This window comes from Cavia porcellus, unplaced genomic scaffold, assembly GCF_034190915.1.
Source record: "Cavia porcellus strain 051 isolate PalLab524CR breed Dunkin Hartley unplaced genomic scaffold, mCavPor4.1 scaffold_23, whole genome shotgun sequence".
NCBI lineage: Eukaryota > Metazoa > Chordata > Mammalia > Rodentia > Caviidae > Cavia > Cavia porcellus.
The window spans coordinates 27145024-27169402 of NW_026947506.1; the positions used below are offsets into that span (position 1 = coordinate 27145024).

Consider the following 24379-nt stretch of genomic DNA (forward strand, 5'->3'; position numbering starts at 1 on the left):
AGAAGTGCTTCCTGCCCAGGTGTCCCACTGACCACTTTTTTTTTTTTTATCCCATCCTGTATTTTTCCCACATTCCCACCACCAAATGTGCTTTACCATGCCAGCAAATGCAAGCCTACTGCTCCAGGCTTTTCCTGATATCCTGCAGCCCTCCCAGGTCTCCACCATGAGAATTCAGATTTGCTGCTTTTCTGCTGAAACTCAGAACCAGCTCATTCAGCTGGGGCTCTCAGAATCTGCTAGACTTTTTTTTTTTTTTTTAAATCTTTCTCCTCTTGGGGAAAGAATATGTTTCAGCACTCGGGAGGCTGAGGCAGGAGGATTGTTGAGACTTCGAGGAGAGCCTAGGCTACAAAGTGAACTCAAGACCAGCCTGAATTGCACAGTGAGACTCTGTCTCTCAAACACACACACACACGCACACGCACATGCACACACACACACACACAAAACATACTTCATACTTCAAATCTCGCGGGCTCCTTCCTCATATACGTGCCTCACGCTTTTGTGTCTCACCCCCTAAATTCAATCTGTCCCAGAAGCAGTCTATTAAAAGTTAAAGGTGAATTTCCCCTTGGGATGCAATGGTAAATGTCATTTTGGGTATTTAGATTTCTATTTGCCTGAATCCAAATTGCCTTTCTCTGTATCTTTCATATACAATGTATGTACTGCTGTTGCCACGTATTACCCAAACTTTAGTGGAGACTGCCATCTGCTGGTGAAATGTGATATTACTTTTAAGTGAGTTTTAATGCTTTCAAAATTCTGGATGATAACTGAGCCAGTGACGGGTGCCACAGAACACCACCCTATAAGAGACCACCAGATGCAATCTAACCCTGCAAAGCAGCAGAAAACCGTCTTCAACCAGGAGTAATGGGAATGATACAGGAATCACGGAGGGTGAAGATTCTACTATATTTATTTTCTCTACATAATACAAAGAAAGCCAATCACTGAGCCACTATCTTTTAAAAAGAAAATATGCATTTTGTAAAAGGATTGAGCAATCGTGGTAATTTGTAATCATATTTTATATAATTTGACAATGTTCACAGGTGTGCTTCTTAAACATCTGAAATAGCGTTGGAACACTCCAATTTTGGTGTAATTTCCTACTAACACACGATGTTCATAGTGTGAAAAGCTCTCTGTCATAGAAATATTTGTAGTACTGGGCATTGAATCCAGAACCTTTTCACTGAGCTATATTTCCAGCCCTTTTTTGAGATAGTATCTCACTAAATCCCTAAATTGCCCAGACTGAGCTCAAACTTTGGGTCCTCCCACCCCATCCTCTCAGTGTGCTGGGATTATAGGCATGCGGTGCCATTCCAGCTGCTTCTTAATTTCACTGGTATTAGGGTTTAGGGAATGGTAACTGCACAGCATCTCTCACACTCACAACCCTAACGCGTTCCCGTAAATGCAATGGACAGGAGATTATCTGAGCTTATATGCTAGACGTGGTACAGGTCCCTGGATGCAAGCTGAAGAGCATGTTACTATGGAAAACATCATTTAAATTATACCTGCAAGGAGGTCAAAACAATTTGGGCTCACCATCTCCTAATGCAAGAGATATTTTTGTCATCGTATGCCTACGCCAGCAAGCAGGCTTTGGAGACCAAGTGCCCAATCTGCAATCCAAGCCTCATTTCCTTATCTCAGAGTGCCAACACTGCACTAAAACTGATGCTTGGCTGTTAGGGCAATGCTGCGGTAATCTGGCTGCAGTGCTGACAGAGAGGGGTCTGCATGCCTGCTGTGGCACGCACGCCACAGGTTCCCCGGCACTGGCATAGGCTGTGGTACAGTGAGATGACAAACTACATAGATTTCACTATCTCTGAGTTTTCTGCTGGAAAATTTAGAGTTAAACATACATCAGGAGATTCAATGTACATTTTGTGGGTCGCTCCACTTGATGGATTCTTTTCTCCGCTCCCTGGACTATTTTCTTGTAGCTTTTACTGTGCATTTGTATAAGCCCTTTCTCAAAGACAAGGCATAAATAACCGTTGATATTTATTTGTTTTTATTGTTACTGTGCTTCTTCATCCACTTTTTCACCTTGAAATGGGTTTTGCTCCAAAGAACATCTTCCTCCTCGTTCTTCTCTGGAAGCTGTGCCATAGGGTTGTATGCTGCAGGGACTTTGCATATTATCTTCTCAATGTCCTAGGAAAAGAATACACTTGATCTAACAAATGGCAGTGTTCTGTGCTAGTTCTATGGCAGTTGAGAGTGTGCACAAGCAAGGTGTGAACAGAAATCCCTGAGCTGCAGGAGGAGCTGGGCCACAGTCAGCACAGCATTTTATTCAAGGACTCACCATTGCTGGCTAAGCCACAGGAAAGGAAGGGAATTGGAAAGAGCTGCAAGGACAACAGGACTGACTGGGCAGAGCTTTATGGCACAAGTGGAAAGGCTGGGGTGGGATGGGCTCCAGCTCAGGGTGTCCAGTGGGCCTTGGGGCAGAGGTACCCAGGGGAAAGTTTTAGGGATGTATTGCTATGGTTGCTATTACACGGTTCGAACAAATATTTCTTTGATTTGCTGTCTCTTCAACAGCTTTATTAATGGACTTACTTCTAAGGGTTTTGATGTCAGTATTATATTCATTTTCCCTTATTTTATTTTTCTAAATTTTATTCGAAAGAGGATACAATAGAATAAAACTAATCAAAACAAACCAGTGTAAGAGACAGAGGACTTCAAAACATTACAAAATCATAGTTACCATGCCTTTTGATATCTTCAAAATAGCTGCAGATAACTTCAGATAGTAACAATCAAACAAAGCAGGATAGAATAGAAACAATAAAAACGAAACAACAAATGCAATAAAGGACTTCAAAGCAAGCCAATAGTAAACCCAAAATTGCTATCATAATATATCTTGATGTCTTTTAAAAAGCTGCTCTTGCCATGGGATTTGACATAGTCAAGCAAAGCAAAACAAAACAAAACAAAACAAAAATAAAACCCAACCCAACAAAACAATGACAACAATACAGGATTTCCAAAACAAGACCACAGGGAATTAACAATGGCTGCAACCCTCAGAAGGCACTGCGTACCTCTATCCTCTGAACCTAAGATTGGACCACTGGCCATAGACCTGCAATGTTAGAGAAACACCAAAGCACTACCAGCATCCAACTGCACTTCAGCTCCACAGCTATCATCACAGCCTGTGTTTCTCTGGATAAGCCTGTCACTTACGGTGGGGCAGGGCAGGTTGGTACTTCTTGTTTGCCAGCCCGTGAGCCAGAAGGGCTGGGGTCTGTCTGTTCCAGTCTGGCCCGTGCATGGCACTGGTTCCCAGACTGGGCTTGCTTCCTGGTGTGGCCTTCTTCTCTCTATCCCTGCTCTGTGAATGGCCTCATTTTCCTTTAAAAATGTCATACGATAAACCTAAGTTTCTATAATTTAAGGGGTTAATTTGGAGAAATATGTTGCAAGGGGTTTTTGTGCTTCCCTAGGGGACCATTTTCTTTATTTTACCTGATTCTTTACATATACATATACATATACAAATATATATACATATACATATACACATACACATACACATACACATATACATATCCATTATAACAATTTATGTATACAAACAAGTGATATTAATTATATTCACATTGTAACTATTCCTGTGATTTGTTTTGCACCCAGAACACAAATGCTGTTCTAATGAACCAGAAGTTTCCAGCTCCTCTCCCTTTCCTTCGTCTCCAGAAAGTAATGTGTAAACTACTTTGTGTCTCTGTGGTTGCCTGTTCCGGGTACCTCATGTGACTGCCATCATCCAGTGTCTGTCATTTTGTCTCTCACATATTTCATTCAGCAAACTGTTTTTAAGACTCATCCATATTGTAGTAAGTATCTGTACTTTATTTCTTTACAGAGATAAATAATATTTCATTCAACGAATATCACAGTGTTTGCTTATGCGGTCGTGTGTAGGTGGACACTTGGGTTTTGTCTGGCCCTTGCTATTGTGACTCATTTTCTAATGAGCACTGATATATAAGCATATGCCTTGGGTTCCACCTTCAGTTCTGTCGGGTACATACCTAAAAGTAGAATTTCTGGGTTATAAAATAATCCTGTATTTAAATTTAGGGGGCACTGCTACAGTATTTTCCACATCATTTGTATCTTGTTTTGGTACTAAACTAGTCTCTGTTATATGATTTGCAACATTTTCTCCCATTATACATTGACTTTTTTACTCTCTTGAGAGTGTCTTTTGATGCACAAATAATTTGATTTTGATGAATCCAATTTATCTACTTTTCATTTGTTGTCTTTGTCATTGTTGTTGTAGGTAAGAAACTGGTATTTAATGCAGTGTCCTGAAGATTTTCCTTTAAGAGTTTTGTAATTTTGGCTTTTTACACATGCATTTTTTTTTATCCATGGTGAGATAATTTTTGCGTATGATGTGGGGTCTAACTTCATTATTTTAAAAATGGGTATCTAGTCTTACTAACTTTATTTATTAAAAAGGCTACTTTCTTCCCACTAGCTTGCTCACTCGTCGAGTATCAAATGATCATAGATGGGAAGGTTGTGTGCTTTCAATTCTATTTTGTTGGTTATGTCTATCTAGAAGCCCCTATCATGCTGTTTTGATGACTGTACCTTGGTAGTAAGTTCTGAAAACAAGGAGTGGAAATACTACAACTTTGTTCTCTCTCTCTCTCTCTCTCTCTCTCTCTCTCTCTCTCTCTCTCTTTTTTTTTTTTTTTTTTTTTTTTTTTTTTTTTTTTTTGGTCTTTTTTGAGACAGGATCTTGTTATGCAGTTCAGGCTGGCCTTGAGCTCACTTTGTAGCCCAGGCTGGTCTCGAACTTGCAACAATCCTCCTGCCTCAGCCTCCCGAGTGCTGGGATTACAGGCGTGAGCCACCACGCCTGGCCGCCAACTTTGTTCTCTTCTTTCAAGAATTTCTTGGCTCTTCTGAGTCCCTGAACAGTTTATGTAAATTTTAGTTTTTTTTTTTTCCATTTCTGGGGAAAAAAAGTTGTGGAAATTTTGCAAACAATTGCTTTGAATCTTGAATTGCTTTGAATGCTTGGGAAGTATTGTCATTTTAAATATATTAGGTTTCCCAACCCATGAACACAGGATTTCTTTCCATATATTTGTGTCCTATTTATGTTTCTGCCAGAAAAATTTGTTTCTTGAGTAAACATATTTTGTGACCCCTTGGTTATTACAAAAGCCATCACTTTTTGATGCTATGCCATGTGGAATTATTCTCCTAACTTTCTTTTGCAGATATTTCATTGCTACTACAGAGAAGCATAACTGACTTTACATGTTGCTTGTGTATCTTTTTTTTTTTTTTTTTTTTTTTTGTCTTTTTCCTTTTCACCAGTACTGGGGATCGAAATCACGACTGCCTGCTTGGAAGGCAGGCACTTAAGCTGCTGAGCTAAATCCCCAGCCCCTGTATCTTGAACCTTTGCTGGATTAGCTCTTAAATTCCCCCCCACCCCGTGAGTGCGTGTGCATGTGTGTGTGTTTTCAGGGTTTTCCGTACATTAGATCATGTCATCTGCTAATAAAGAGATTTTTATTTTTTCTTTCAAATCCATATGTTTTTATTTCTTTAGTGGTCTGATTCCCACAGTTAGAACTTCTAATATGGTAGAACTGACAAAGGCAAGGAAGGTCTCAGAGTGTTTCTGATCGTAAAGGAAAAGCTTTCAGTCTCCCATCACTGAATAGACTGTAGCTGCAGGATTTCAAACATAAAATTTCTCACACTGATGCATCTCTACTTCTAGTCTACTGAGTGTTCTGTATCATTACTTGAGATGATGTATTTTTCTCTTCATGATGTATTGCGTGGATATTAGCACATTTTAACACATTTGCATTTCTAGCATATCACTTGTTCTTGGTGAATAATCCTTTTGACATAGTGTTGAATTCAATTTACTGGTATATCATTGAGTATCGGGACATCAGTACTCATAAGGTGTGTTCTAGAGACTTCTTACATCTGGCTTTCATCTGGCTTTATTATTAGAGTAATTATGCTTCACATAAATATCAAGGAGGAAAGAACAATTCCTAACTCAGCCTGAGTTAGGAATTGTTCTTTCCTCCTTGATATTTTTCCTGGAAAGCTTGACAGTAATATTTATCACTTTCATGGTATTCACCAGTGAAGATACCTGGTGTTTTATTTTGTTAAGTTTTCCATTAACTGATTTAACTTCCTTATAGACTTTTCTATTTCTTCATGAGTCAGTTTTGGTAGTTTACAGCTTCCTAGAAGTTTGTATATTTCCTCTAGTTTATCCAATCAGTTGACACACTGTTGTTCACAGTATTCTTTTGCAATTCTTTTCATTTCTGTGCAGTGAGTGGTAATGTCTTTCCTTTCACTTCTGGTTTCAGTAACTTAATCCTCTTTTTTTTTTCCTTTAGGTCAACCCAGCTTGGGGGTCCCCAACCCCTGGGCTATGGATCTGTAGCTGTCCACAGCCTGTTAGGAACTGGGCCACAGCTCAGCAGAGGTGAGCAAAGAGCTGCATCTTTACTGACGGCTCTCCCCACCACTTACCTGAATTCTGCCTCCTGTCAGAGCAGCTCAGGAAGAAGGGTGCCATAGACACAAGACAACCATCGGAGCAAGCAAGGGATCCGAGCTCCTTTAAATCACCTGGAAACTACCCTCACCTTCACGTTCAGTCTCTGGAAAAGCTGTCTTCCAAGAAGCCTGACCCTGGTGCTTGGAAGTGTGGGGGTGGCTGATACAGCTAGAGGCATTACAAGTTCATTGATTCTTGCAAAGAGCTGTATTTTAGATTCACTGATATTTTCTATTCTTTACTTCATTGATATCCATCTAATACTTACTTTTCTTCTTCCTAGTAAATCTGGGTTAGTTAACTCCTTTTTTGATCATTAAGTTGTAACTTTATATTATTGATTTTATTTTCCTTTTTAATGCAATTATAGTTCTAAATTCTTTTATCAGCACATATCCCATAATATTTTAACTTGTCTGTTTTCTCTTTCATTTGCCCTCAAGGTATTTTCTAGTTGTGTGTGTGTGTGTGTGTGTGTGTGTGTGCACGTGCGCACACGCATTTTCTTCTTCAGCTCATTTGTTCTAGAAATATATTGCATAATTTCCAGAATTTTACGAGCTTTCCAGTATCTTTCTGTTATTGATTTTGAGCTTAACTGCATAGTAATTGGAAAAGATGCCAGTAAGAAGACTGTATATTTTATCTTTTAAGGATGGAGCGATCCATATATCTGTGACCTTAGGTTGGTCTATACTATTATTCACACTCGCCATTTATTTACTGACATTCTGGTTTGCTTTTGTATCCATTACTGAAAGAGGAGAATTAAAGTTTCCAGTTATTCTTGTAGTACTATTTAGTTTTCTGGTTTTATGTGCATATCATTTTGTAATTGCTGTATTGATGGAAAAATCTTTTTTTTAATATTTAGTGTTCCTTATACTACTTGTAAGTTTCTTGATCTAAAACATGTCTTTACAATAATAATATAAAACACTCCATATCTCTTAGTTACAATCTGTGTGAAATATACATTTCTATCCTTCTGCTTTTGGCCTCTGTCTTTGGCTCTAAGGGGTTTTTGGCAGCAACGTCTAGATGGACTGTGTGTTTTAATTCATTTTGTCAATCTCTGTCTTTGTTAATTACTGCATTTATATTTAAAGTAATTTCTAGGTAAGATGAACTTATTGCTTTGTTTGTTTTGTTCTATATACTTTTTCCCTCAGTGATTCTCTTATTACCTCTTTTTTAATGAGGGTGGGGCAACATTTTGAGTCTCTTGTAAATCTTTAGTAATTGTTTTAGTCCTTTTCCTAGTGGTTACCTTGGGAATTACAATAACATTCTTAAATTTTAGCAATCAAATATGAATAATAACTTAAGGATTTCTAAAATTGTTTTTTGAGACAATTATGTAATTTAGGCTGGCCTTGAGCTCAGTTTGAAGCTCAGACTGGTATTAAACTTGCAGTGATCCTCCTGCCTCAGCCTTCTGTCTGTAAGGATTACAGGTGTGTGGCATCATGTCCAGCTTTAAGTTTTAAAATTGTATTTCCTTCTTTTCCAGGATTTGCCCTTCTTGATTGGTGAAGATTTAATTTATACACAGTTCTTTAAAAGCCAGCTCAAAAAATAACAACAAAATACCTCCTTTAGTGTTTTGCAGATTATGTGCTGAAACACTTATTTAATGCTTAGGCACTGACAATTCTAATTTTTGATTTATTTTTTTACTGTTTATATCCTGTTTATAAGTGGTGAAAACTTATGATCCTTTCAGAGCATACATCGTGTTGTGGGTATTTGCTTGACTTTACAGATTCCTCAATGTGCACCAGTGGTTTTGAATGCTCCAGTTTCCCAAAGAATCTCAATCTCTCTCTGTCCCTTTCTCTCCCTCTCTCTCTCTGTCTCCCTCTCTATCTTCTCTCTGATTTCAGTTCATCTATCATATGTCCCAGCCATAATCTCTGGCCCCAAGAACTGGGGTGGGGACTTTTCAATCATTTAAAGATGCTCTCCAGTGTGCCCCTTGCTTTGAGCCTGAACACTTTCCCAAATGGCTGGAACAGACAAGAAAGTCTAGCTCAGTGGGAGCTTGGAGAAAGGCCTGACAGACACACAGACACACAGACATACACAAGAACTCGTGAGATCCGCTCTTAGCCTCTTGGCACCAGACATTAATGTCTCTCATTGGGGTGACCTTTCAGACTGTCGCCAATTAGCAAAATAGTGAGACAATGTCAAGGTAAAAATGTCACCAAGTCATCAACCTGCTTCAAGTTGATTCTCTTTGGATTGAACATTCCTATATTTATGTAATTGTTTATTTCTAAATTTCTGGAAAGAAAGCTTCTGACATTTCTGGCTATTTCTTCTGTGTTTCTGTGGATGGATGCAGGCAGCTGCTGCACCATGTTTTGGTGACATGGTTCCAGTGGAAGCTTCTTGGTTCTCTGATCTGAGAAACAAGTGACTTCCAATTCCAATATTCTCTACCCAGCACAACAAAAACAAAACACCCCACAGTATTACCTTCTGTCTTCTGAATCCTCCATCTAGGGATGGTTATGCTATTCTCTCAGTTAATCAAGACAGTAAGCTTTATGCAGTCCCATCTGTTAGGTGAGGTGGTTATACAGCCTATTAAGACTCATTTTCTCCTCCTGCCCCACTTACACCCACGTTTCCATGTTACCTCAGGCTTCTGCAATCCTTCACCTTGATTATCATCATACCTCTACCTTAACAGTTTGCATCTTATTCCTCCTCATCCTCTGTGCCTCTACCCAGAGCAGTCAAGCTAATTACCCTAACCCTGGGACTCATGTTCAGTTTCCATCTCCTGCTCTTAGACTTGAAATTTGCTTTAGCACAAGGGCCTGCAGCTGTCTCCTGTATCTAGCAAGATCTCCACAAATGACTTTTCAGAGTCTCAAACAGATCTAACACCCCGCCTCAGAGTAACATAATACAGTAAGTGCACATGGCAAGACAGAGACTAGCAAAGACTCCAAGTAAATCTTTAGCACTATAGAGATAGATGACTGTTGAGAAAATTTACAAACTGAATTCACATTCTTGTCTCATTGATTGATTGACTGACAATTTTTTTTAAAAAACAGAGTCTTGCTCTGTAGTTCAGGTTGTTCTTGAACTCTCTTGTGTAGCCCAGGCTGGCCTTGAATTCATGGCAGTCTTTCTGTTTTAGCCTCCCAAGTGCTGGTGTTATAGCCCTATGACACCATGCCTGGCTTGCCTCTGATTTTAAAAATCTTACCCATGGTCTATTCCATTCCTTACCTTCTCAAGTTCCTACTCATCAATAGTTCACCTAACTGTTGATAAGTTCCTACTCATCAACAATACACCTAACAAGTCAGCATTGAATAATATACTACTCAGAAATCCCCTAAATAAGTGAGTCACAATTCTCCCTCTGCCACAGAAAGGAGGACTGCACAGGTATTAGGAGATTCCCTGCTAACAGAAGCTATAACCAGAACGGAGCTCCACTGAGAGTGCTCCCTTTTGCCAATCGTTCTTCCTCTGTCGTTCCCCTGCTTTGTCCCTGCATGCAACAACCTCCATTCAACCAGTTTTGTATTAACCAAGCACCCACAGTTCAAGACAACTGTACAACACAAATTTTACCAACCTGAACTTTCAAGGGTTGTGTGATCATACCTTGGTCTAAAATTGAGTCACACCTATAGATCAAGCTATATATTGCTAGAACTTACCTTCGCACATATAATATTTGATTTATTTTTAATAGCTGGATATATTATAGCCTAACTCAAGGGTCCCCAACCGCCAGACCACAGACTGATACTAGTCCATAGCCTGTTAGGAACCAGGTCATACAAGATGAGGTGAACAACAGGGCAGATGACACTACTGGCTTGAGACCTAGGTTTATAAACTCAGGGTTCCTCATGTACCCCACTTTCCCCATCTCTGCAGGGTGGTTGTAGCTGTGTATATCTTGTTCCAGGCACCTGGGACCTATAGGCTCTTGGGATTATAAGGCTTGGCTTTGAGGTTGTTATAAGTCAGCATGGTGTGTCTGATAGGAAACAAAGTTTGATTCATAAATAAGAGGAAGGTTTTAATTTTCTTAGGAGAGGCTTGCTCTAGACTCAATCCCTGTAACAAAGAAAGCACTAATGATCATAGAGTATACCTCATAGCACATACCTTACTGTTCCCCAGCATCTTCTCCAAATACTGCACTGATGCTCTCTGTTACTGAATAGAGATTAGTTGCTCCATGGACACCATTTTTCAAGATGTTTATTCCAAAGCGGGCTCGAATGGAGTCTGGAGACAGGAGTTTTGCTTCTTCTGGGTCTACTGGGCCCATCAACCGTCTCCAGTCTGCAATGGCATTCCACTTGGTCAGAACCATGACCACAGTTGGACCCCTGCAAATGACAATGCTTTGAGAAGACGTGGGCCATTTGCAATGGTTCAGACTGTGAACATGGTGATAGATACAGTGTGGCAGGCCCATCCCAGGAGCTTCTCTTTATTCTTTGTCCTAAACCGTGTGATTCTGTGCTTTGTTCTGGCCATTTTCCCATCTCCCAGCAGGTTTTTGTACTAGGTAAGTACTGTAGACTAATTCTAGAGAATATTTATGAATGAACCCATTATTTTTACTACTTTGGGGGCCACATAGACATTGTCATGGACTTGTGATTTCATGGTAACTGTGCCACTCAGCCTCTTCAAGGGTTGCCCTTAGGAAAGGAAGTCATCTGACTTGGGCCACCCTTATTCCGATAGACTATTTCCAGTGATGACTAGGGTCAGCATGCCAAAGCCTGGCTATCTCAGTATCACAACCCAACCATGGGTCAACAACAGCCATCAGGACTTCACTGCCCCTGGACTTTCCCCTCTCCCCCACCCTGCATCTTTCTTCTCTGTTCTGCACAGTTCCCTTAATAAATGAATTTTAACCAGGATCTGGATTCCAGGGGATGCAGCCTACAAAAGATTGGAAAGTTAGTTTTGCTTTCCAAATCATCAAGGTGCAGTTATTCAAAGTTCCTGAGATTCTGTGTATTATTTGTATCTAATATCTAATTACTGCTTCAATGTTGGGTGATGCTTTGCTTAAAATTGTAATATTACCTTTCTAGACTCATTGTCAAATGATTAGTGTCTATAAAGGAAACATTTTGTGTAAAGAGGTTTATTAATACATGTGTGTGTCAGACTTTTTAAAACTCAAAGTAAAGTGATAAAAAGTGTTTTCAAGTCATTATGACTTCCTTGGAAAAGTCATGTGGGGCAGCGGTCAAGAATGTCGACTGTCTGGGTTCAGGGTCCTACCAAACACGTAGTCAAGAAGACTATGGACAATTCCCAACCCTGAGCCTCTGTTTACACAGTCAAAGTGGAAATTCTAGGCAAATGTGCTTCTTGGAGTTGTCATGAAGATCGGATGAGAGATAAAGTGTAAGTAGGTCACCAGGGAGCTGGAATCAAGTAAACATTCAACAGATATTAGCTGTCAATTCTTCTGCAATGCCTCCAAAGATACATCTCCAGGAGCAGATCCATATGTGGAAGGAAGAAGTTCCAACACAGTATATAACATTCATGTAACTATATCAAGGTGGGATTGAAATAGATGGTGAAAATTTGAGATTTAAATAGCTATTACAGTAGAAGACATGTGGCCATTAGATTTTCTCACATCGCTCTACCTCACTTCCACCAAACCCCATCATAAGTGTCTGATTGTGAAGCAGCTCTGGCTGTCCTCTCTCAGGAGTGTCTTAACAGGGATGATAAAAAAGACATGGTGGACACTGCTGTGCGGTGCCATCCAGTGCAGATCCAGGTTTACAAAAACCTGACAGTGTGTCTTCATCTACCTTATACACCAGATCCGGCACTGTGCAAATTCAGGCTCTTCCCTAAAGTCAAAGTGATCATGAAAGGTTAATGTTTTTAGTTAGTTTAGGATATCAAGACAACCCTAACATAACAACTAAAGACATCGCAAAAGAAGACTTCCAGAACTGCTTCATAAAGTGGTAAGAACAGAGACCTGTGTATTTAAAGTGAGGGGAAAGTTCTTTAGGAGCACCATAGTGTCTTTTACTGTAACGGATTTTTAAATTTTAAACATTCACTGCATATTTTGACCACACTTCTTACATCTATTATGCATTTAAGGTTTTAATAAGGTAAGCATAAATGTAAAAGAAGTAATGAATAAAGACAGTTAACATACACTGAACACTTAAGATACACTACACACTGTTCCAAGTGCGATTGTTGTATCAGGCACTTGGCTTCACCACAAAACTTGAGGTAGGTCCTTTTTTCATTCCCATCTGACAGATTGAGAAGCTGAGGAACTGCTTCAGTATACCAGCAAAGCAGGAATTTAAAGTCAGATTGCCTCTACAGTGAACATAAAGATCTAAAGGAATAGAAGATGGAAGGAAAGAAGGGAAGGAGGGAGGAAAAGAAGGAGGAGAGCAGGAGGGAAAAGAGAGAAGATAAAAGAAAATAAATACACACCAAATGTGGGCCGGGTGTTCACATTTCTCCAAGTTGCTAAATTGATGGACTTCTGTAATGTACGTTATCAGGAACTTACTCAGATAGTACTTGTAAGACGTCTTTGTAGAAGTCTTTGTTTACTATTTGGACATAAATCCTCTCCACTTGCTCAGGAGTGAGGTACAGTTCCTTCAACTGAGTCAGCTCAAACCCCTCATCCTTGATGAGCTTCAGGATCTCCCCTGGGGAAGACAGAAGCACGGGAACCTTACAGACTGAGCCTCCTTTGTTATGTTCAAGGACACTGAAAATCATAGTTATATTTGCATTTTATAGTTAAAAAATACAGCTGTGCTAAACGAAATTAAATGGTAACAACACCACATGGACACTTAGATATTTAAGATGTTAATGGAAGTGTTTCAATCTCATATGTACCTTTCCAGAAACCACCAGGACTACCCTGTGGACTATCAAAAGGAAGAGATCTGCTGGCAGACCAGGAAGGGAGACATATTCTTCCCTCCACAGCAGCACTGTTGAGGATTTTTTTCTTGATCTGTCCTAAAAGGGATGCTCGATCTGAATTTTTCTCCCTGAAGAGCAGGGCATCACTGAGGAAATTAAGTCTTGTTGAATTGGAAGTTCATTTGAGTCTCAGTAAAATAAAAGAAAGATGATAGGAAATGGGGGAGGTACACTTTTGCAGATAGGTAGGTGATCTAGGGCTGGAGAGAGACAGACAGAGAGAGAGAGAGAGGAAGAGGAAGAGAAAGGAGAAATGAAAGTAAAAGGACTAAGATGCAATGTGTACTAAGTCCCCATGATAAATCCATTCATTATACATCACAAATACATACTAATAATATTGATAAAATACTAATGTTGAAAAAAAAATCTCACCAACAACCTAAATATTAGGGACTATTCTGAAAGTCAGTAAATGGGGAGATTTGGAACTTTCTGGTAAAAATAAACAAAAGCCTCTTATTTCCTCCCTCAGGCACTCAGAATTGCTATGCTGGCAGCCCAAGGTGACAATGAGCATGGACAGCCGACATCCTGATAAGGATAGACTCATCCTGCTAGAAAGCAGGTGGCCAGGCTGTGCCCTAAGGGAGAAGCTGTGGAGATCGACACAGAGTGGAAAAGCTCTTCCTCAAATATTAATCACCTGGTCCAAGAGCCAAGCCTGTAAATGGGTTACAAGAAGATGGTCATTACCATCAAGAATCATGCATAGGCTCTCAGAGTGGGGGGCAAGGATTTCTCTTTAGAGATGTTGAGTTTTAAACAAGTCTGATCACCAAGCAGAGGAGTAGAAGGGCCCCGTAGGGCAGAGCGAGTGACAAACATGGAGCTCAAAGGGAAGAGAGAGAGGCAGTGTGAGAAGCTGCTGAGATGGAGTTGATTCTGGAAACGGAGAAGGGAGGATCAAGAGCTCAGTCTGGGCTTTTCCATAAGGCAGAGGGTCAGCATGAAAGCATGGTAGGCTGGACCAAGTTCAGTATTATCCTCTAGTAAGGCCCTTTCCTTTGCAGCGTGGAGGACGAAACAGCACAGGGTTGTGCAAGTAGAAGCCATGAGTGGCAAGGTATTTGGGGACCAATCCAGTCTTTGGGAGGAGGCAGTTCATAGAAAAAGGGTGGATGCTGGAAAAGAAAAGGCACTCACGTACTTGAGATTGAGCAGCAGGAAGCAAGTGACTGAGGTTAATGTCCGGGGTAAACAAGAGCACTAAAGAAATGGGGCATAATCTGCCATCTCCTGAGGCCTGAACCTATTACAGAAATGGTTTCGTTTTACAACACCAAAAGAACGTTCTGAACTGAGAGACCCAACGAGGGTGAAGACCCCATAAACCTCTCCTGAGTCATGTGAAGTGTGTAGACCAACCTAATAAAAGTGTACTTAAGAGCAAATCAAATACACTGATTTGTGCATTATCCTAAATCTGCACCAAACTCCTTTAGAAGGTAAAATTACTATTCCGCACTTCCGGGAGAACATGGCGGACAGACAACAGCAACTACCGGAGGCTCTCTGAAAGGCTCGGCTCAGAAGTCAGGAATGATGCGGACTAAGGAGACATGAGCCGGTAGAGATATGCTCTGCTGACTCAGGAATGAACTGGGCTGAGAGAAACCAACTTGGAATGCAGTCCTGGCGCTAAAATAGGAACAGAAAAGACTCAGTGTGGAGGCTGGACCCCGCGCCATTGGAAACCGCGATTTGGGTTTCCCGCCGCTCGGCGGCTGGCTGCCTCCACAGGGGCTCGGCAAGGAGAGACGCGCAGAAGCTCTGGGAACGGGAGTCTGCGAACGGAGTTGAAAACAGGACGGACAAGGAGGCGTACACTGACTTGTGGCGAGGTGTGTGAGAGAAACTGACACTCTACCACAGTTTAACTCCAGCGGAGGACTTTCTGGGCTCGGGCAGTCCTGTAAGAGCAGGGCACGGTGGTGACTCCAGCCACACATTCCCCTCTCAGACGGGATTGGTGAAAAGTGCCTGGCCTGCGTGATGCTGCTAGCAGACTCGGTAGACTGGCCTAACCCAGATCCCAGAGCCTGACGGTGGCCCGGAGGGGCGACTGACTCCCGCGTAGGCTGCCTCGCCCGTAACTCCCTGGTGTGCAGCGGTGGGCGGGAACATCTAGCCAGCACAATTTGATCAGGCTGTGGCTGACAGGCAGGGAAGCCGGGCCTCCTATGTAAGATTGCATTTTATAAGGAACAGAAAATATGGGGAAGGGAAGCAACAAAAAAGGCTCCTCGGCCCCCAATCCTGAGAAACAGGCAATAGCGGACACCGCACCAATAGACATTAAGCGCCATACAGAGAGCCTCATAGACCAATTCAGGAATGAAGTTATCAACGACCTGAAGCTAGAAGTATGCAGAATAGTTAGAGAAATGCTAAGCACCACCCAGGAAAAAACAGATGGTGGAATGGAAGAACAGAAAAAGAGGGGAGAATTGTTTGATGGAGAAAACAGAGAAAGCATAGAGTACGTGAAGCAGGTTCAAAGGGACTATCAAGAAATTAAGAAGTCTACCCAAGACTGGCATAACAGCTTGAAAGAAACTAAGGACAGACTATCTGAACTGGAGGGCAGACTTGTAATATGGGAGAATGAAATGAAAAACTTCTTAAAAATTACAAAGAAACAAACAGCAATAATACAAAGACAAGAAGATGATAAGAGGAGCCATAACTTAAGGATTAAGAACATAAAAGAAGAAGTAGGGACACAAACAAGTGAACTACAAAAGCTACTCACAGAAATAATCCAGGAGAATTTTCCTAATTTAGCAAAAGGTAAAGATACTCAGATGTATGAGGCATACAGGACCGCAGCTACCTACAACCCTAACAGAGAAACACCCAGGCATATAATAATAAAAATTCCAGAAATTCAATACAAGAACAGAATATTAAAATCTGTCAAAGACAAGAAACAGACCACTTACAAGGGAACACCCATCAGAATTACAGCAGATTTCTCTGCACAAACCATCAAATCACGAAGAGCATGGGGGGAAATAATTCAAGCTTTGAAAGATAATAATCTCCAGCCAAGATTGAGATATCCTGCACAACTGTCCCTAGAAATTGATGGAAAAACAAGGTGCTTCCAGGATAAAGAGGAACTGGGGGAATTTGCAACCACCAATTCAACCTACAGAAAGTATTGCAGGATATTCTAAAAAAAGAAAAATACAAAGAACCCAGAAATAGTGGCGGGGAGGCCACAACGAATGGAGCAGAGAACAAAATGAAGAAGACAAACTGACAGATACTGACAGAAAAAGAGCTCAACAGAAATGAGACAGAGAAGATTGGATGATAGGAACAGCTATTTTGGAGAAAATGACATCTTAATAGGTAATACTGATTTAGTATCATCTTGTTTTGAAGTCTCATCTAGCTTTTGTTCTTCTGTCTCCAATGGTCTAAACAGGTTGTATCTTATTGGATTTTATTATGTACGATAGTATAAGCAAAAACCTTTTAAAGACAAGGAGATTATACAGAAACCATTGTTCATTTTCTGTTAGTCGATTCTAAATACTCTGTAATGCTGTCATTCTCTTAAATGGTTTTACATTGTTTTGATATACTTAATGCTACAGTATACGAAGTTGTACTCAAGGACTTCAAGGAAAGAGTCAATATGGTAACTACTTTTGGGTCGGAATTATCTGGTGGTGAAACACTATTCTGCTCAAATGGTTATGTTTTGATCTGCGCTGTTTCGCTGTTATGCCCTCTTTTTTCTCAATCTCCACTCCATTATTTACTTTTTTATTTTTATCCGTTTAATTAAAGGGAAAAAATAGCAGGATATAATATAGTAACCCACTTTGACTTTCTATTATCTCGATTTGAAGCCCTGTATTACTCTCACCATCTTGTTTTTGAATGATGTTCCCCTATTCTGTTTTGCTGGATAGTATCAGGTTCGAAAGTTTAGGCACCAGCTGTGAAGATAATGAGATTCATTATAACCCCCATTCTCGTTGACTTTTATCTACTTTTGAAGACCTACAATGTCTCCAATGTTTTGGTTTTGTCGGTTTTGTTCTTTACTGTTTTGTTCAATTGTATTATAACTAATGATATAGGCAATTCTATTAGAGATAGTGGGAGGCATTATGGTAACCATTGTTGATCACCTTGTATTATGTTTTTATATTATCTATTATGTCCACCCTTTTGACTTGACCGATTCTGTTCTGTTATGTCACATTTGGTTTTACTCTCTTCCAAAAAAGCAATAAGAACCGTGGGAGCAACCAAACCCAAAATGTGTAATAGTCATTGTACAAAAGAGAGGAAAAGAAAGTGCTCTAAACTATATAACTGCATGTATATTTAAGTGTATAAGATAGAAAATGGTATCACAGAGTTTTATTGGATCATTGAACAGAACTGTTTGCAGTATCATTGTTGGAATGTCCACTCTACAAGCTTTAATTTTGTGACTTGAACAATTATTTCTAAGATGGCAATATGTAATCCATTAACTAATGATTTCCTACTGTTTATTTTTTCTTCTGTAAATCTGTATAACTTGTACCCTTTCACTGTTTTTTTTCTTTTCTCCTTAAATAAAAAAAAAAAGAAAAAAATTACTGTTCCAATTAAACATTTTCCTACCCCACTGAAAAAGGAAGGGAAGGAGAGAGGAATAAACAAGAGGGAGAGTGAGTTAAGCAGACAGGGGACAAGTCGAAAGAAAATTTCAACACAGCACTAAAGTGAGTATGTGGCACCTAAGCACATCATGAGTCAGAATTTCAAACACAGAAGTAGAAGTAGTCAAGCAATAAAAGATATCTTTAATCAAGAAAGAAATTAAAGGAAAAGATGAGATCATCTCAGAAGTAAAAAGTCAATTAAAAAGTGACTAAGGAAGAATATGATTTAAAATACATTAAAGCACATAGAAAACAGAAATAAAATTATCCTCGAGGGAAAACCAAATAAAGAATAAGAAGTTGCTCACAGAAACATAATGGTTATGCAAAAATGAATATACATATAATATATATGTATACTTGTGCAGAGAGATATAATTGGATATATATTTATTTTAAAATTTTGACCTCATCATACCAAAAGAAGGGAATATTTTGAACCACACTGAGTTAGCAGAGTCTCCTGGTATTTCCAGTGAACTCCTTAAAGATGAAAACTAGAATGATGAAACACAACAAATATGTAAAGTTACAAGCCAAGAAAACCATCCTAGAGTAATAGAAACATTCAAAGGGGTTAATATGTATCTGGAAAAATAAACCAAGATTGGACAAATCTCAGACATTTTAGTAAAACTATCAGACTTGACAGATTTTTTTCTTAAATTGTGCCAAACTCTTGACAGCACACCCTGTCTTTTGTAATGGAAAAAAATCAGTATCACATCAGATTTGTTGACAGCAAAGTGCAAAATAAGCATGGGGTAATAGTGTCAACCTGTGAGAAAAAACATGAGCCATGGATTTTACATCCAGAAAATAAATAACATGGGTTTTTAAAATGTAGATTTACACAACTTTTAAAGGAGATAGACTAGGAAATGAAAAAGAAATAAGTTAAGTTAAATTACTGTTACAGAAGTATTACTATAACATTTAAAGAATAAAAAAGCAAATGTTAGAAGCTTAAGTAAGAAATTACAGTGCAGATATTTATATATAAATAACTTGTAGAACAAACTTTGCAAGCACAAAATAAATTGTAAAGAATCTCAATGTGAAAAACAATACTAAATAAAAATAACACATAAATAAGTAATAATACAAAATACCACAATTGAAATACGAAATATTATTTCAAAAAGTGTGAATGAGTTGATATCACCTGTTAAGATATTTTCAGGATGAATCATAAGTAAAAATCTAACTGAATTCTAACACAAATGATACACCTAAACAAAGTAATCTGAGAGACTAAAATAGTTACATATGCAAAAAAGCAAAAGGCAATGAAAACAATAAGAAAATGATTCATGAAGTATTAATATTAGGCAACACAGAACTTTAAAGCATTATGTGAGACAAAGAAGGACATCGTAAAATGCTTAAACCAAAATTCATCATGAGTTTTAGTTATGAATATCTGTATCAAATAACCCAGTAGCCACCAGTATAGATTAGAACTACAGGAAATCCTTGATAACATACTAAAATTAGTGGAGGGGCTGGTGGTTTAGCTCAACGGCATAAGCACCTGTCTTGCAAGCAGGCAGTCGTGAGTTCGATCCCTGGTACCGATAAAAATGAAAAAGACAAAAAAAAAAAAAAAGTAAAATTAGTGGACCAGACCCCTAGGGTAAGGACCAACAGTCCAAGACAAAATCAATGTAGCAAAATATAAAGGAAGACAATCAAATACAAATCAAACAAATACCAAGGTATGTCATATATTTAAAATTTGCATAGCGTTAATGGATAAGAATCCTTCTCACACATGTAGGATCTTCACAGACATTTATCATATGATAGTTCAAAAACCATAATAATTTCAATAAGATAATGCAAAGACATTCTAATCCCAATAGACTGAAGATACTCATGAAAAAGAATTTATTATCCAATGGAATACTTTGTTTTGAAAATACCTCTTTTAAAAAAATTTAATTGATCAACTGAGGCACTTGAAGGCCCCAGGGGAAATACAAACTAAAATTTCAAGTTTTCTAAAAACCGATAATGATAACATTGCACATTAAGTACAAGGGTAATAATTAAAGCAAATATAAGAAGAAAATATGTAGTCTTATAAATTTACATCATTCAAATAGTCAAATATCTAACTCTGAAGGCTGGAACAGAACAAAAAAAACCTACCAGAAAATAGAGAACAGGAAATAATAAAGATAAAATCAAAAGCAATGTTAGAAAGTGGAATAAAATATAACTTAAATAAATAAACTCTTGATGTCTGAAAGACCAGGTAAGAAATTATTTGATAAGAGTATACTTTGAGACAGAAAAATGTAATGAGAGTTTATTTTGCAGATTTAACATGGGTGGGATGGATAATTGTTTAGGAAAATGAAGTTCAAAAAATTAACATTGGAGTGGCCAGCAGTATTGAACATTTTTTCGTAGACTTACTGTCCATTTGGACTACATTGTCTAAAAAGGTGTATTTTCTGATATCCACTTTTGGATTGGGTTTTTAAATTTGGGAAAGCCTAACATTTTTGGGTTCTTGATATATTCTAGACATTAGTGCTTTGCTTGAGGATCTATGTGCCCATAACTGATGAATGAATAAAAAAATGATAGTTATAGTCAATGGAGTCCTACTCTGCCGCTAAGAAGGATAAATTTGAGACACTTTTAGGTAAATGGACACAATTTGAGACCATAACATTAAGTGAAATAAATCAGACACACACATTTAAATTTGACATTCTCTTATATGAGAAACCTAAGTGTAAATAAACCACAAAATAAAACACGAAAACAAAGAATTTTTTTCAAATGAGAAGAGGAACAAGAGATGGAGGCAGAGCAGAGGAAAGAGAAGGAAAATATATTTAAAAAGATTTGAAGATAAAATAGAAATAGAGCTTTTACAAATGGGGAGAAGAAGAAGAGTTGGCAGAAGCAGGGGAAGAAAAGGAGACAAAGAGTTAGCACATGTAGAAATCCCAGGATGAATGGGATCATTGTGTGCCCAGACCTGTACTAATTAAAAAGTGAAAGATAATGAAACAACTTTGAAAAGAAACTAACCAAGCAAGAGAGAAAGTTTAGACAGATTGATTTCTGTAAAACACACCAAAAAGCAATAGGCCTAAAAGTTTTCAAAGGAAAATTTCACCAAACCTTGAACTATCAGTCCTGTGCTGCTTAGAGTGCTAAAAAGATTTCAGTATCTTTAGGGATTATTCCACTGTAATCTAAGCTTGCTAAAATTTTCACACACACAAACACAAACTAATCTTGCTTGTTAGTCTCAGTGCAAAAAAAAAAATGTCCTAGTTGAAATAGAAGCAAGTAAAAATACAGGATTATGTACACAGAAATGCACATTAGAAATATCATTACAATACTTTTCTATATGAATATGTCTACGGAAAGAAAACATTTCCATCAACTTTGAAATGAACTTCAACAGCAAAAAAAGTTTTTATGCTAAGTGTGCTGGACTTTTCACATGATGAGCCACCTGCTCTGCTACTGAGCTACAACTTCCAGCCCAGTGTCATCTTTTATTATGAGAGTGACCAACCTGCAATTTCAACCTAAAATGGTCCCCAAATGTCCGCTGTGTATACAAGGAAATAGACCTTGGAACGACCCATTGGTGAGCTGGTTGCTGAATGTATTGTTAGGAATTGAGGCCTTGATGGAGGTGGTCACTGGGATGGAGCCTGGGAGGGCATATTCTTGTCTGGTTCGTCCCTTCTCTCTCTACTTCCTGGCTGCCATAGGATGAGCATTTTCCCCTGCCAGACTCTCTACCCCACCTTTTCTGCTTGGAACTAGCCAATCTTAGGCTGAAACCAAGAGCCAAAACAAATATCTCCATCTTTAAGTTGTCAGTGTTGGGTATTTTGTTCCATCAACAGAAAAGTAACTAATACATGTACAAATATGACAAAGTTAATTTTTGAATCTAGAGGAAGGGATATGCGTAGTCATTGTATTATTCTTTTTAACTTGTCTGCAGTTTAAAGAACTTCACCAAATTTGGAAGAAAAATCCCCATGTCAGCTTTGCTTTTAAATATTTACCTCTTTGTTCATGTGTCACGTGAGGCTTAATTAATGCGAAAGTATCCTCCGGAGGAAAGAAATATTGTATGTCCCTTTCCGCAGCCTCTGTTGAATCACTTCCGTACAATTGGTTGATAGGCAAACTTCCCATTGCAAACTGTGCACATAAACTTTGAAAAAGAAGTTAAATTTGAAAACTACCGTAACACACGCGACAACCTAACAACAATACTTAACATACATTGTTTAAAATTACTGTGCAGCAGAACCCGTTCTTGATCTTAATAGTGTGCAAAAGGAAGTAAGCACACGTTACTTCCTTCCAAGGAGGAGACAGTCATTAGGAAGAAAAGATGTGATCATTTACATCATCCTGATGGCGGATATAGATGGGTAACCATGAAAGGAAGAAAGAGTATTAGTGCAAAGAAAAGACCAGACCGTTGGAGCCAGGTCTCATTGCTTGCTAGATGTGTTTGATTGGATAATGATTAAAATTCTTTGTGCATTAGTTCTCTCAAAGCTGTGTGCTAGGTGATTTTTGAGGGTGCAATCAGATGAGGAATTTGAAGTGTATGGAACATATTGAGCTCTCCATATTTCTTCTGTTGCTTTTGTTATTATGTTCAGTGGAAAAGTACAGCTGACTGCTAGTGTTCATTCAATTTTACATAAAATACGAAGTGTGTGCTCTATGAAGCAAATTTGACTGGTTTTCAATGTGACAGTGAAGTATAAACACTGTTCTTGAAGTTATTTCCAAACAGAACTTGGCTCAATTCTAATATAAAGGACATGGATATTGCTGTCAATATTTAATCATTTTTGTATGTGTGGTAAATTTCAAGGCCCAGAGCAAAAATCAAGAATTATTTTATTTTGTAAATGGAAATGCCACTGTATACACAGAATGTTATGCATACAAACAAGATTTTTGTTTCCAAAGACTATTCATTATTTTGTGAAAATATCACTACAAACTTGGAGGGAAGGGTAGGACTGCAATCCATGAGTTATTCCAAGATAAATGAGAAATGGGTTAAATGTTATCAAGCATAAGACCTTATTTGACTTTCTTTCAAAAATAACGAATTATAAACTTTGAACGGAGAAGGAACTATATTGCAACCATCGAGAGAAGAGGAACAGTAATAAAATAGCCCCACACAGGTAGTTTTATAGAAAGAGGTGGCTGATTTTATTGGACCATTCATGATGGAGAAATTTACCCTATTTCTTTCTCTATAGAAGACTATGTATCTCATTAATCAACTGATGTTCCTGGGCGTTTCATCTGCTGTCCTTTTAATCTATGTCTCCATCTGAGATTTCAAAAAAGGGATGATCTCAGCCCATTTTATGTTCTGCACTTTAAATAATACAATCGGATCAGCCAGCCCACAAAAATTCAACTATGTTAGTTGAACAGAACTGTTTGAAGTCTTGCTGTTTAAATGTCCAATTTGTATGTTTTACTTTTATAACTTGAGAAACTATTTCTAAGAGGACAATATGTAATTTATCAACAAGTGATTTCTTTTTGTTTCTTTAAATGAATTTTTTAAAAAATTCAACTATGTTGAATAATGTCCCTTGTTGCTCAGAATGATGTGTATCCTCTTTATGGCATTGAAATCTTGGTTTTCAGCACTTTCTTGCTTCCATGGTTTCAGTGACCCATTCAGGTTTCTAGCTTGACCTTTAGCCTCAGCCCTTGGCTACTCCTGTACTTAATCTTTGGAGATATGTCTCCCTGTTGAGTTATTCCTAAAAGCAGCCTGTAAGAGCTGCATAGAGACAATGAAACTGGAAATATGGAGATCAAACAAAAATGATGGTCAAGGATTTTCAGAACTCTCCCTCTACTATGGGGACAGAGAGAAGCAGTCACAGACTATTGTCACATGGAGAAAATACCTCTGGCCCAGGGCAAAGCCTCCAGGATGTGTCTAGAAGAGATTGCTTAGAGGCACAGACCTTGTTTTGATAGAAATTCTCTCTAGTACCATGTTGAGGTGCATAGCACAGAGTATCAACTTGAT

General features: G+C 38.6%; 1 protein-coding gene across 1 annotated transcript in view; it reads right to left on the bottom strand.

Moving 5' to 3' along the window:
• Window positions 1-2049: 2049 nt before the first annotated feature.
• Window positions 2050-24379, bottom strand: part of Nme8 (NME/NM23 family member 8) — a 47067-nt gene continuing 24737 nt past the window's right edge. The window contains exons 13-16 of the mRNA XM_003469945.2: window positions 22356-22507; window positions 13194-13338; window positions 10769-10995; window positions 2050-2187 (exon numbers count right to left, since the gene is read on the bottom strand). Coding sequence (XP_003469993.1) covers window positions 10770-10995; window positions 13194-13338; window positions 22356-22507 — 523 coding nt within the window. The 3' untranslated portion in view covers window positions 2050-2187; window position 10769. The remainder of the gene's footprint in view (window positions 2188-10768; window positions 10996-13193; window positions 13339-22355; window positions 22508-24379) is intronic.